General features: G+C 40.9%; 1 protein-coding gene across 1 annotated transcript in view; it reads right to left on the reverse strand.

The window, feature by feature from the left end:
* The window catches only part of ZNF704 (zinc finger protein 704), an 83325-nt gene that overhangs the window by 18218 nt on the left and 49629 nt on the right, over positions 1-15478 (reverse strand). The window contains exons 3-4 of the mRNA XM_066564188.1: positions 4556-4659; positions 224-456 (exon numbers count right to left, since the gene is read on the reverse strand). Of these exons, the coding sequence (XP_066420285.1) occupies positions 224-456; positions 4556-4659 (337 nt within the window). The remainder of the gene's footprint in view (positions 1-223; positions 457-4555; positions 4660-15478) is intronic.

The following is a 15478-nucleotide window of genomic DNA, read 5'->3' on the forward strand; positions in this document are numbered from 1 at the left end:
TCACCATCTGGCAGGAAATATGTGGTGCTGAAGGCAGCATGTATGTGCAGGAGGTGACCACGTTGAATGAGACACAGTGACTACATGAAGTCTCTATGTTAAATGCATGCCAAGGGAGGATACACAAGCAGAGCTATTTGGATGACCTGTTTCTCTCTCACAACAAAATAAACCTACCAACATTCTATCTACCCATGGATGTGGAATTTAACATAAGGCTAACCTTTCTCTTCCTAGGAATGGGTTCATCAAAGAGAAGGTTGCTTGTTTCCCCTTCATCAATACCATCATCTGCCTGGGAAGGCGTCCGAAAAGCTTTGAAGCTGTCAGCTGACAGAGGTGGAGATGGGGTGGATGGGTTGGACTGGTCACTGGGAGCGTTCCAGCTCCAGTATCCACTGCTGCTGGTGCTAGAAGGCACAAATCCTCCTTCTTTCCAAGATCCATTCAGGGATTCTGTCAAGAACAACAAAAGCTATTATCACAACAGTATCATTGTGAGAGGGCTAAGGAGCTCTTTTTTCTAAGGTTTAGATGCCATGTTGGTAATTAAATGCAAATTCAGTAAAGGAATGTGAAAGCACTGGATGTAGAGAGGACAACCATATCTAACCCACTGCACACGAATTAAATTCCACATTTGATTTTTATTTAAAACAAAAAAACAAAAGCAGCAAAGTATTTTTCTAAAAAGAAATGTTGCATTTGAAAAGATAACCTGTTCTGAAGCATAAACAGTGATAAACCATCATATATTGCATGCATGATTTAAGGAAAACATTTAAATTGACCTTTAAATTGACCTCTATGATTCTAAATACATCCTCAACTTTCAACAGGAACACAGAACACACAGAACTCTGGTGTGGCACCAAAGCAAGCTCCAAGCCACCATACTGCCAACAGGAGATCCCCTGGGAAGGGGACACACACTCTGAGCCCCAAAACACTAAGCAGATCCACAAAATAATGACCATCGTCCCAGTACTAAAACACCAAAGAAAACCATAGTTACACTCTGTTCTTACAATCTCTCAATACACCTGCCTCTGCCCAATCTGAACCTCCACACGAGGTGGGGTATGTATCCCTTGGGATACACAGGTGTGCAGGCATCTGCACATCTCAGAAGTGACCACACAGACACTGGATCACCTCCACACCCACTGGAGGAACTGCCTCCTCAGTGCTGCAGCTCCCCATCCCTTACAGGCTAAGAAGACACTGGAACTAACAGCTAACACTCTGCACGAAGCACCATGGCTGGGAGCACCAGCACTGCCTGTGCAGCCTGAGGCACAGCTCGAGCAATGCTTCATTCACATGCAGAGATCCTCAGGCTTTAGATGCTGGCACGTCACCCTCGCTGTCCCTAAAGGGCTGCTGGCAGCAGAGAGCATGCAGGTCACCCAACCCATGGCCCAAGCACACCCAGGGTGCAGCCACAGGCAGCTCTGCCAGAGCCCTCAGGTTCTCACAGGGCTTGGGCAGAAGAGCAGGGACTGTTTAGGTGCAGCTTCTCCCTAACTCAGGCATTGGAAGCTCTTCCCAATGACACTGTGGGTGCCTGAGTATTGTGCAACACCTGACTTTGAACTGGCAAGCAAATAACATCTTAGCTGTTCATGAAGCAGTATTTAAGTGTGAGACAAGTCCTTTCAAGCCAGTGCCTGTCTTTAAAAGATCTGCAGAAGTCACTCCTTCATTCCTTCTCAATTTCTTACAGATAAATTTAACTAATAATATTGGCAAGAAAGTGAGTTATCAAAAGCTTACCCCCAAACCAGTGAATTTTTGGTTTTTTTTTCCTCCTAATTGAGTTGGTTTTGGACAAAATCCTTAATGATTAACATCAGCTGCTCAAAAAAACAGAACACAGTGCCCCCTTGAGTAGGCAGCTGCTACAGTAGTACTGATTTACTGATCAGGACCACGCAGCATAAATGGAATTGATCCTCTCCCTCCAGCCTGCCCAGTTCTTCTTTGGAAAAGGACAAACATACACGTTCTGGCAGCTCTGAAGCTAACATGAAAATGTCATGTTTTGTCTCATGATTACAACCTTCATGTGACTGTAATGAAGGTGGGTTTTGTTTCTTTTACATATTTGGTACTTCAGTCTTGTGCCAAAGCCAAAAATTGTATCTGGTATCAACTTGTGACCTTAGCATAGCTTAAAATTTTCATGTCTTCAGAAAAACAAAGGAACACTCTTTCAACTACTACTTTCTCAAACAGTTATGGTGCTATTTGTATTCTCAGTGTGTACAGCTTCTCCTCACCTTGCTGAGAAAGAGATGTAAATCAAGAGCATTTTTTAAGTAGCTTGGAAAATACTGAATGAGGTTAACAGGAAAAAACCAAACACTGGTTCTCATTCATACTAACAAATCTGTTAATGTAAAGAAGTTTAATATATAAATAAATGCAACTTACTCTTATTTTGGGGCTCTTTTCACACTGCTGGAGTTGCGTGAAAGAGAACCAGACCAAATATTATTCAACTGCAGAGAAACAAGGGCCAAACTCTGATCCAGTTTACATGGGTGATCATTCCCAGGAATTCCAGCATGGATCTGACTTTAATATTAATGCTAATGTAATTTTATTTTTTACTTCTAGGAACAAAATTCCATTTGTTTTAACAAATGGTCCTTTAATTATACTGCTACTTATTGCCCTTTTTTGGAAAAGCGTGTAGAAAAAACTAATCACTAATACATTTGTTGCTTGTATTACTAGGATCAGAGCCTAGCCTTGCAACACCAAATAAGCTTTAAATTATCCAGTCTTTATACTTCTATTCAAGTCTTTAGTAGGCCTTGACTAAGGCAAAACTAAGATATTCAGGGAGAAGGTGCCCAAAACCAGCTTCAAAATCTTGTCTGTAACTATTGAAAACATGTGAACTACACTTTCAGGCTAGTCCTCCCAGATTTTGGGAAACAAGCAGACAAGCTAAATGAAGAAATATCAAAGAGCACTCACAGACTATGCTGAGAAATATCAAAGGCAGTTAAACAGCCACCATTTGCTATTAGCAATTCAAAAGGGCTTGTTTGGAAGATCTTGCCAATCGACAGCTGCAGCTAATGTGCACTGCTGCTCCTGACAAGTGTCACCTGCTCAGCCTAAGGTGGCAGATACTGCTTCACCCACAGCAGAGCAGCTCCCCAGGACAGGGATGCAGCAGGGCACATGTGTATGCCTTGGCCACACCAAATCCCTGCTTGCCACATCAAGCACAGATCCATCTTCAGCTGTGGTTTTGTCTGTGAGCTGAGCAGCTGGAGAGCAGGTGTGCTTTTACCCTTCTGCTGGCATTTCCCAGGGGCTGGCAACATCCTGTCCTGAGGTGTGACTGTCACAGGGATGTCACTGCCTGAGGTTTCCTTTCCCAGGGCTCCTCAGAGCAGTGGCACTCCAATAAACACTTCTGGCTTTCAACACTGGAAAGCACATGAACAAAGGCCATGGGTGTTCACGGCCAGAATTCCAACTAAATGGATAAAACTTACATTTTCTGAAAATAAATGGAAAAAATACAGCACTGACATTTGCTATGAATTCCTTTAAGAACATCATACTGTGGATCATGCCTGTTTCCATGAAGAAAAGCAAGTATTTCTCAATCTTCCAATGACTGACAGTAGGAGAGCATCTAGTGGTTTTTTAGCAGTAACAAGTGAGTAAGAAAAGTCAGTCGTACAAACAGTGCTGAGGTACTTTAATAAGGGCATCCTAATTCATATAATTCCTTAAAATAAAACACTCCTAAAAATTTATTGTAACTCCAGTCAATCTTGCATAGATCAATTAAATTTCATAATTGATCTCCTCATTACCTGAAACTTTTTACATTTTTTGAAATTTGGGTGTCTTCTGCTATACCATGAATGAAATAGTCTTTACAGGAATTATAGATTTGATGGAAGACCATCAGAGAGTTACACACAGCACAGGAACTGGAGGTGCAGAAAAGCAGACTGCTTGCTGTGCAGATTGCTACTGCATGGCCCCTCAGCCAAGAGCTGTGATCTGGAAGTTCTTTGCCTTATTGTGGCTTTGGGTAAAATCTCAGTTCCATGGAGTGGATGACAAGAACAACTGCTCTCATGTTTCCTGGATATGGCACTCAGGACGTGGTTTAGAAGTGAACATGGTGGTGGTGCCAGGTTGATGGTTGGACTTGGTGATCTTAGAGGTCTTTCCCAATCGTAACCATTCTACAATTCTAGGACTGTATGTGTGCAAATGCAAACAAACTCTTTGAAAAATTAAGTGTTTCAGAGACATCATGAGACTTTTTGAAGTGCTCATATCCTATTTATGGAATGGGCATCTCCCATTTCATAAACCAGAGCTGCTCTACAGTTAAAGAAAATGTTTCTTTTCATTTCTGCCAGTGCTGCACCAGACTTGGACTAGGTTGGAGCAAAGCTCAGTATGATCCCCAACATAGCAGAAGACAGCCACTCACCATTTGCTCTCCACCATGGGCACAGCTCCTGGGAACAAGCCCCCCTTCCCGCAGCCCCGGGCTCCAAAGGCTTACCGTTGGGTCGGACAGGAGGGCTGCGGACCAAAGGGCTGGTGGATAAACTGGTGAGTACCATGGCTGCTGTTACTTTATCCATGTCCAGTTCTTCCAAAGATTTCCTGAAACACAGTGAGTGGGAGGCAGGAAACACATCAACAAAAATGTAACTCTTTTTTAGTGGTTTTTTTTTAAATACCAGCCCAAATCCTAAGCTAGCACAGCACAGTAACAAAAACAAGCCACTGCACAGAGTTCTCCAAACCTTGGTTTTCTGGCAACCTGAGCATATCAAGAGGCTTCTATAAGCAAACTAACTCAGTGTTAGCAGGAAAAGAAGTAGGAAAAGAGAATACATTTTTGTATAAAATTTTCAGGATTACTGTGACTCTCTGTAACTTTGACTTTCTTCCTTTTTTATTTTTCAGAATTTCAGCTATTCATATTCTTAGAGCGAAGTGTGTTCTTAAGGTGGTTTTCTTGGATGAAGACAGAGATGCAAATTGGGTGAGATTACTAGCAACATTATCAACATACATTAGTCTCTGTAGGGTAAAGAAAAACTGTGAACTGGAACTAAGGGATGTGAGTTCATTGCTTCTTCTTAACTATTAACATTCCCATACTCTCTGCAAAAGATTCATCCTAAATGTTTCCTGGTTAGATTAAAAACCAAATATTTTAAGTAATTAGGAAACTGGCATAAAAATGGTGCAGGAAGGGTAGGAGGGTAGGGGAGAGAATGGGAGAGAGGGAGAGGAAGAGAGGGAGAGAGGGAGAGGAGGTTGTTTTGCAGGTGTGATGGGTGCCTGAACCAGCATGATGGCACAGGGGCCCACTGCTGCCTCAGCCTGGTCTCCATGGGAACCTGTGTAAGTCAGAAGAAAGGACATGGAGAAGGAGTAATAAGGGAAAGGAGAGCAGTCAGCTTTACAGGGAAAGGAAGAGAAGATTTGGACAATGGTAAATGCCACCAGGAACCAGGATACAGTGATCCATTGCTCAAGGAGTCATGGGGGGTTTTTTAAGCAAGGAAGGAAATTTTTTTTTTGTCTGTAAAAATTATGTTCTGTCTTTTTTACCCAAGAGTAACTCTCTCACAATGTAAAATTTCTGAGAAGTCAATGCACCAAAATAAAACTACCAAACCCACTATATTAGCAGACTTTTGCTTTCCACCCTTGTGGGCTGGAAATCCTTGTGGGATTTCCACCTTGTGGGTGGAATCAAAACAGACAATTTTTTGAAAACGTTTGCTTTCAAACATATGACTGATCATCCAAAATCATCTTCTCAATTCCTAGAGATCAAGTTAATTTTGTTCTTACAAAAGGACATTTCCCCCCCACCCTGTATTCTGCTTTCTGGGTCTCTGGAGATATCTCTGTGCCTTGTCAGGAGCTCTACTGAGCAGATCAGGCTGAGTCTAATTTAAAGCCCAAGATAATAAGTGGCCAGTACCTGCTGTTTCCCATCAACTGTTGGTCAGTAAGTCACCAAGAGGAACAGGATGTGCTGGGTGCACTCCCTTTTCTGGAATCCTATCTCACCCATCAGGTGGAAGGTTCATTAACTGGAAACTATACTACAGTGAAGGGCTCTTGGTATTTTAGTGAGCAAACTTTGACCTTGCCCATGAAAAGGTTCACAGCTGCTTTCTGGCTGATGCAAGGACACACACAGATGCTGATGAACACTCTCCCACGCCGCACAACAGCTTAACTCTCACAACTGTCTTTTGCAACACATCAGTGCCTGGAGCTGAACCACTGATGATGGTTCCTGCTACATTCTGATTATATCTGTAGAAACCCTTCTTTCCTCCAGCCAAGGCTTCTGCAAAGAGCACAGCAGCCATATGGTCATCATCAAGTATTGGAAAGGTCTTGGAATGTCTGCTATAATCAGCTGAATTCTTAATCTGTCACCCATTAGCTCCTCATGCCTGCAGAGGACTGTTTCACTCAGAATGCCAAATTCCTCTGGGCTCAGAAGACCCTTCCTCAGGGCTGACATGGAGATGCTACACTTTCTCAAGACCAACACTGCCAAATGATTTTCCAGTTGCCTAATATCCCAGTATGAAAATCTAGTTTCTGAGAAGGCTTCACCTGCTCTGTAGCCCATTCCTGCCAGACTACACCAACTGTCCCTGTGACTATCCAGCTGTGAATGAATCATTACTATCTGCATTTCTGCAACATACGAGGACAAAATGAGCAAAAGTTCCTGATAAGATGGAGAAGCTCATCCCTAGTGTTTGCAATCAGCCTTCCAACAAAGCTCTTCTGTCTGTGTGGCAACAGGACTAACATGTTCCCATCCAGGCCTCTCCAGGATTGCAAAATCACACTACAGCAGTTGCTGCAAGTGTCTGCCAAGTTGGAGTCAAGATGTCAGAGTCTAGACCCGGAGCTAATCACAAAGTTTCCCCAAGCAGTTTATAACTACCTTCTAGTTATTTTGATTTTTTTTGTCCCCTCTACAATGATAAGCACTGCTGTTCTGAAAATCCAGCCCTTGCTCCAAATAATTTTACAATGTCCCAAAATTGTCAGCACTGGCATCTGTACTTAAAGTGGAAGTTTTCACAAGCAGGCAAAAATAGGAATAGTCATGAGAATCCTTGCCATTTCCAGCCATGCTAAACTACACTCTTGAAATTACTGGAATCCTTTTTTCTTCCTGATCCAATTTACCAGGATAGCAGCCCAAATGAACTTTGGGCTTTCTCTTTGCCCATTCTGAATGACAGTCATTTTTACTATTTACTGCTCCTCAACTGCATCCAGCAAGCAAGAACACTCTGCTCATACTTCCCAGCCACAAGAATTTTAGCAGCTACAAGTGTTGGCTTATGTGACTCTGTTCCATTTTTACAGTTTGGCTCATAGATGTAAACACACATATTTCATAAATCATTCAGCCAGTACTGCAGCAGCAGCCTTTGAGATATAGGCAAGGCATAAAACTGAAGACAGCAACCACTAAAGCCATCTGCATTTAGTCAGCATCACATGTGAGTTCAGGCCTTAAGATTTCCCCAGTATTTTCCAGCTTTCTCTACTAGTGAGCTGAACCTGCACACAGCTGTTCAACACTATTTGGACTCAGAGGGGAGAATAACTTGTTATGCATCAATTGTTCCCAAAAGATTTATCTCACCATTGCTAAGGCGATTTTCTGTGCACTGAAATCATAAGCCCTGATGTTACTGTTTTTAGGTGTAATAAAATTTAAATCAGTTTTAAGATCATGTACCATGTCAATTATGAAGACTTGTTCTTTTCTCTAACTCACATCCCAGTCTCCAAATTCCATCTCCCAACTTCTGGATGGATGCATTTGTGTCAGCCCAGTCTGCATTTGAGAACCAAGCAGTTTTGGATCCTTTCCTTCCAAGTGTTTGTAAATCCAAACACATGAAATAGCCGAATTACAATGAATCAGCTGAGATATTAGCAATAGAAGTTACAGGTCCTTGAGGTAGACCTTTTACCACCACCCCAGGTCTCTGTTTCATGTCTCCCTGCTTCCTCAGCAGGGGGAGTGGTTTCACTGGATCCCTGCAACACACTGATCTAGCCAGCCTGGCAATTAAGTGTCCTTTTCTTTAACAGTCAAGGCCAATCAGACTTGGTTACTACACTTACCCTGGATCAATCCTTTCTTTGATTTTCTGATGAATTGATTGCTTTTTTAATAATAATTTATCAATCAAACCACCTAACACAGTTTCCCCAGTCAAAGCTATCTACAAGGAAAGGCTGGGTTTAAGCAAGAAATTGCAGTATTTTGTTCCAAGGGTTGGCTGATGGACTCTCCCACACACAGGGCTCTCCCTTGTCTCTCCCTCTGCTGCTCCAGCCACCTCCTCAAGCTAGATGGCTTCCCAGGCCAGGTGTGTCCCCAGGAGCACCTGGAGCACCCTGTCCCAGTGCCCTCCTCCCCTGGGGAGGTACAATCCAGTGATGACACCCAGGCTGCCATGGAGGCTACCACCATACCAGGCCTCTCTGTGAGTGCTGGCAGAGCTGCATCAGCAATAAACAGGATGTCAAATTTACTGTGATTTCTGATGTAAACACATCCCATGGACATGCTCCTGCTGCCCCCTCTGCAGTCCAGTGGCAGGAATAGCTGCTTTGCATCCTAAGGCTGCCCAGAAAAGTTTGCTTAAGTTTTGCAAAACAGATGGAAAATGCCCTTTTCATAGAAACCTTTTTATTACTGCTTTTTGAGCAACTTGTCTGACTTCCTTGAAGATAACTGAAATTTCAAACCTATCCATATGGAAACAGGATTGAACTCTAGATCTTACTATCTGATTTACAAAATATGGGATACAGTGTGCTGGGAGTAGGGAGGGAGAGGATGGGTAGTAAAACACTGCTCTCATTATTGGCTTGTGATAAGATCTCCAGTTTTAAATGCCCTGCATAAACAGGAACAGTGAGGCAAGCCAAATTCCACACTGGGAGATAAGCTGCAGTTTACAGGAACAATTTATTCTATATATTGAAAAGATCAATCCAATGAATAATTTTTACTTTTCAAACAGCTGCAACCTATCAGGAAAAGTTATCTGGTGAAGAGCCCTTGGGGCAATGACTGAAGATTAAGTAGAAGTACGACACAGAAATTGTCTGCTTCAAAACAGAACAACCAAATAAAGAGTAATCTCTTCATAGATTATGAGTGCAAAGCAAAAATTAAATTAAGAAAGGAATAACAGAACCCTGCAGAGAACGGTTATCCCTTATGGTCATCCACAAATCTTAAGGATTTTTGGGGAAGATTTTCTGTTCCATTTTTTCTACTTTAAAGGCCACTTGCTGATGCAACAAATAAGTCTGTCTGCAAACCAGACCTCAATAGTGCCCTGAAGCAACAGACCAGTTATTCCAAATTTATCCAAAATATTCATGTTCCATGCCTTTCCTGCCTGTGCCTTATGCTACTGTTCTAGTTTGTTCACAGGTACATCCCCACTCATAAATGAGATCACTTTGACAGGGTACTGTTTACAGAAAGAAAACTTCACACTTCTGATACTTTCCTCAGGGAAAAGGGCTGGACCATTTGCTCAATGCAATACAAATTACATGCTGAACATGAAAAAATATGGAAAAGAAACAAAACAAAAAGTCCATAAGTCTTCTTAGTTTTTGAGAAGAATGATTAGCTGAAGATATCCGTACAGCAGATGCTACAGGAACTTTGTCTTTCCCAAAGAGAAAATGCACAATAAAAAATGTTTTGCTTTTCCTTCTTCCCCCCTTATCTATTGTAAACAGTGTGATTCCTACACTGTATGAATATTCCCTAAATATGTTTTATAATATTACTGCATATACACAGTCCTAATGCACATACATGGGTGATTTGCCTAGCACAGTTTGTCTCTAAACAGTTGCTGTAAGTCAAGTTTAAAATAACATTTAACTTTTTTCTGCCACACATTAAAGTATAATTTTTTTCTAATAAAATATACGTTGATGAAACACCTGAAAAAACCTGCAAGTCCTCATCTCACCAAATCAAAGAGCCACAGGCATGTTGTTCTGTTACTAGTGTGAACACTTTCCTGAAATCTAGCAGTCTCAAAAATGACCCAAGGGTCAGTTTCTGTTTATTGTTAATATTTACATGTCATTCTTTCTGCGCTTTCCAATTATTTGGAAATAATTCTTTTTTTCAAGCAAGAAGCAAAGAGAATTGTAAATAAAAAGCCACTGACTCTGGACAATGCTGAAAGAGATCTGGAGACTCCAGGCAAGAAACACCTCTGAGAGGATCCCCTGCTTCCTGCCAAAGTGAGATTGTACCTCCCAAAGAGTGGAACCATTACGCCATTGTTTCTATGGCATGCACAAGCCAAACAGTCACAGCACCATAAACCAAATTTCTGTCCTTCTCCATCCATTACAAACCTGCTTCAGAACAGGGAAGGCACACAGTTAGCTCATTTTGCCCTCTCCAGTCCTGATTTCCCTTCATCTCCTGTCCTTGGGCCAGTTCTGCAGGGCTACATGGATTACAGTACCTGTGGCAGCTAATTCAAAGCTATTTTGTCTATGCACACATTCATGGAGAGTATCCAGGTACACCTCTCAGCTGGGTTCTCCTTCCATTTCCCTGACCATCCTACATGTCTGTGTTCATCTCTTGTTAATGAGAGTACATCCATCATGAAAGGTGCTCCAAGTGTTGTTAACATGGTCATGTCAACATCATCTACAAGAACACTGTTATTTTCCTTTTCCTGTTGAAATCTATGATTTGACTCACAAGGATAGCTCAGTCACCTGTAAGGAACAGTAGAATCCCACTGGTGCTCACTTCATCACTTGTTTACAACTAATGATGTTGGAATTATTTGCTGCTAATCAACTTTTTGTTTTTAACAAGTGATAAAAATATTTCTTTCTATATACAGTAACATACACAACTGACATTTAGCTTTACACCCAGCCTAATTACAGGCCAGATTTTAATGCTTTTCCTTTCTTGGTTTTCATTTTCTCAGGGAAGATTATTGAGATAACAGCACTTCCAGATACTTTTCAGGTAGAGCAGTAGGATGCATGGTACAAATACCAAAAACACATAAACTCTCATACCTTATATGTGGGACTCTAAGACCACTTGCAGTACCTGCAGCCAGCACAGACTGTGTCAAAGGAAGATGCAATAGGGACATTCCCACAATTGATGTATCATCCTATCCCCATGATCTACAAATTTTCTTACACTCTGTGACCAGATTAAAAAAGCACAAAAAGAACATTTTAGATATTTCAGTACATCTTCTATCAGCTATGGCTCTTCTTTTATCAGCTATACTCTTCCTCATTTTCTCCCTCCTCCACAGACTGTCCTCATGTCTGGGCTTCAGTCACATTCCAGGGCAAGGAGCAGAGAAATCTAGTTACATTATTCAGGAGACAAACAGTGCCTTGTAGCAGGTTTGATTTAGTTACTTCTGCAACTGTTCTGTTTTCAAGCTACCAAACATGGAGAGCAGAAGATCCAATCTCATCATTACTTTATTTGTTATGACATCACCTCCTATCAATTGCCTTTTTGATGTGAGTATATCCAGTAACTTCAGCATTTCTTGACATCAAGCTCCTTCCATGTTTATCAAACCACAGTTCAGGATACACCCTGAACTATTGCTGAGACGAGAAGGAGTTTCGGAATGAAAATGTCTCAGTCAGCCAGAGATGTGAATGATGTACTTTGTAGCAACCCAGAGTTTTACTGAATTACACACCAGAGATACAAAGTGAAGCCCCCGAGGCTATTCCAGTGTCAAGAAACTGCCTTCGCCAATTTTATGCCATGATGACTCAAGAGACAAACTGATGTTCTGACAACACACTGCAATGTGTTGAAGAGCTAAAGGAGACCCGAGTCCTTCTGTTTTAGGAAAGAGAATGCTAGTTTACAAACTGAAATAAATCCCACCACATTAAAAATACATTGTGCAGTAAGCATCACCATCTAGAACACACTCTACACCATATAAACTTGTTTTGGGTGACACACAGTTTACCACTAGGTCTTTCAGATTTTTCAGATAGGTTGCTTTAAAAAAAAAAATCTCACAATTACAGATGAGAGGTTTCTGTTGTTTCCTTAGCGCTTGAAATTTCAACATTTTGGACATTTTGAACTGTGAAGTATCACCGCCAGATAATCTCCAAGCCTAAACAAAACAGTATTTTTAATAAGGACAACTGACTTTGAAACAACTCGGGCACAAAGCCATCTCTTCACTGACGCATCTCTTATAAAGAAGAAATACATCAAATCAAACATCCATCTTTCTTCTTGCTTTTTAAACAACTCCTCAAACTTTTCAAAGGTCCAAACAACTTAGTTTCTTCCAAAGGAGTCGAATATAACCTCTTAGAGAGCCATCTCCTCATCCCATGAGTTAAACTTTCCCTGAACAGTTAAGAACTAAAGATGCGTTAAAAAACGATGGATATGAAAACAGACACTAGAAAAACAATAAGATTCAAGTAGATGAATGGACAGCAAGGAAATGCCACTGAAGCTTCTGGGCAGAGTAGCACCTATCAGGCATGAGCCAAAGGTGCTTGACACTACCTACACATCCATGTTAAAGCATCACTATGGTTGCCAGCTTTCTTTTTTCTTTTTGGCTGAGCAAGCCACCTGCAGAGTCGGTGTGTGGAGAAGTTGGGGCTTTCCAAGATCACTGTCCCCTGCATGTACACTGTACAGCATGTGCATGTGACTGTCAAAGAAATCCCAGGCAGGAATAACTGCACCAAAATTTATGTATTTATGTACAGCAGAGTAATATCAACAAGAAAATGAGAAAGTGTGGACCATCTAGACTGTCTATTCTAGACAGCACGCAGTGTTCATTGATAGCAGGTATTAGACTCCATGACCATATATATTTCTTCACCACTCAACACTAACTACTGCATTGAAGATGCTCCTCCTTAGTAACCCCACTGAAGATGAATTTAAAATAATCTGAGGTAGAAGGCCCCTTCAGAGTCTGTAAAAAAAATCCTTCTGTATTTCCCAGCTCAGGATGTTCTCCTAGGGTACAATTTTCTAACTGATAGGTGTTTGCAAGGAGAAGTGGTTGCAGATAAGTCATATTTTTTTTCATTCATGTAGTATTGTTAAGTGTCCAGCATCCCAAATAATGAGAGTTAAAACCCCCAACACTAGACCTAGAGCTTTGATTTAAACTATATCATGGGTAGAAGTCCCAATGTGAAAAGGGATGTTTCACACATAGATCTGGCAATGCTGCAGCTGGGAATGATCATTCTTGCTGTAATAGCATGAACTGAAAACATTTGTCATGAAAGGAAAAACAGTACCAAGCACCTCTACTTTGCATTACGCTGCACTAAGGCCATCAAGCAAGATGCCACAGTTCACTTAAACTATGTGACATTATAGTATCTATATCAGACCTTCAGATCTACCTTAAATTAAATTAGCATTTCACCTTTTATCCTACCACCACCATTTAAAGTAGACTTACTCACTTACAAACAGTTGTAGCACCCAAAAACCAGGAGTATGAGCAGCGATTCCTGACAATTATGGATACACAGTAGTCTCTCTTTGAAGCTATGGGGAAGTCACTTAGTCCCTCAGGAAATTTCTGAACTCTGGTTTCCCACCTTTGATTCCCTTCTTTGAGGGAAGTGAAAACATTGCCCTTTTAGAGAGAGATGTCAATGAAAACCAAAACCAAAACCAAAACCAACCAACCAAACAAATAAGTTTATTGTAGAATGGCCTGGGTTGGAAGGGACCCTAAAGATCCTCTAGTTCCAGCTCCCTTGCCATGGGCAGGGACATCTTTAACTACACCAGGTTGCTCAGAGCTATGTTGGTTATGTTTTCAAAACACATGCCACAATCCTGGTGGAACAAAATGGACCTGAAGTTAGAATCTGACCCCGTAACTGAGACAAGTGCAACACAACAATACCAAATCATCAACAATTAAAGGTTGCATAGTCAAGCAGAGGGTGGACAACATACAATGTGAGACCAGAGGAAGGCTGATATTCAATAATGTGCAATACACAAAACACCTTCCAAAACGATAGAGGATGCAGAAAAAGCTGGAGGCAGCAATTACCACATATGGTTATATGGGGATAGTAGGAGATTTGGACAAAATTAGTCTGCAAATTACTGCCTTCCCTGTCATTTGTTTCCAAGCAATTAACCTATGATCTGTAATACCTTTACAGGGAATAACCAAAATACATATTCATATTTAGAGTGAAATAAAGGCAGAGCTTCATAAATGATCTGGAGATACGAAGATGGATTAAGAAGTCCTATGAAACTTATTTTTAATAAAGCATTGTAAGCATACAAGATGGTCAATTTAGATGGAATAAAACTGAAGGGAGGTTTTAGGACTATTTATAAGTACTCTTGATCTGAATGCTTTTCTAAGATGCTTTTAACATTAAACATTCATTGTGCTATGAAATATATTTGCTCTATGAGTCCAGGGCTTTTTGTTGTGTTTCTGTTTGCTTTTTAATTACTTGAATACTTTGTATTGAAAAGAATTAAACCACTGACATAATATGTGGTAGCTGAAGAATGCATCTGGTTTAACTCTGCTGTCATCTTTAGTGTTCTTGCTCTGAATTCAACCTTTTTTTCATTACAAGAAACTACCAAAACTGTGGCCTGCAGGTATCAAAGGGAGAGTACTAGCCTCTGGTTAATACTAGGTCCATCTTGTTCCCCAGTTTGGTCTGCTAGACAGAAACACTTCCTTGGTAATGTATGTATTTGTGTTAGAAGCTGTTTAGAAAGCCAAAATACAATAATGCTGTACAGAATCAGTTGCTGAATATGTTCTTGTAGTTTTCATATCAGGTACCAAACCTGCTCACCCCCTTTATTTTTCAATATTATTTTTGTCTAGGAAAACACTGCTCTCTCAAATATTACAAGCAATAATTCCCATGACATAAAACAGCCAGTCACTTATTGTGGGTCTGGCATTATGGTCTGGTTATCCATTCTCAGACTTCCATAAAGTTACTTCTGCTGCTGAGGGAAGTACAATCATCCTAACAGTCACCAAAAGAAATCACACAAAACATGATCTTCATTAACATGTCTTCGCCACTTTCCATACTGTCCTATGCAAGCAGTGTTCTGTATTAAACTACAGATGCATGTTGTAAAAATCTACCAAAGTCCTACTGAAATGTCCATGTTACACTGGATACTTCAAACCTTATTTCTGTTTCCATCTACCAAAGACAACACAGACTTTAATGACAAGAAGGCATCGTTTTCCATTACAGAATTAAATTCTCTTCTTCCTCTCAGAAAAGAACTGGACTCTCTTCCACTATTAGCCAATAAAGTACAACATTTTCCATCTTTTACTTT

This window comes from Molothrus aeneus, chromosome 1, assembly GCF_037042795.1.
Source record: "Molothrus aeneus isolate 106 chromosome 1, BPBGC_Maene_1.0, whole genome shotgun sequence".
Lineage (NCBI taxonomy): Eukaryota > Metazoa > Chordata > Aves > Passeriformes > Icteridae > Molothrus > Molothrus aeneus.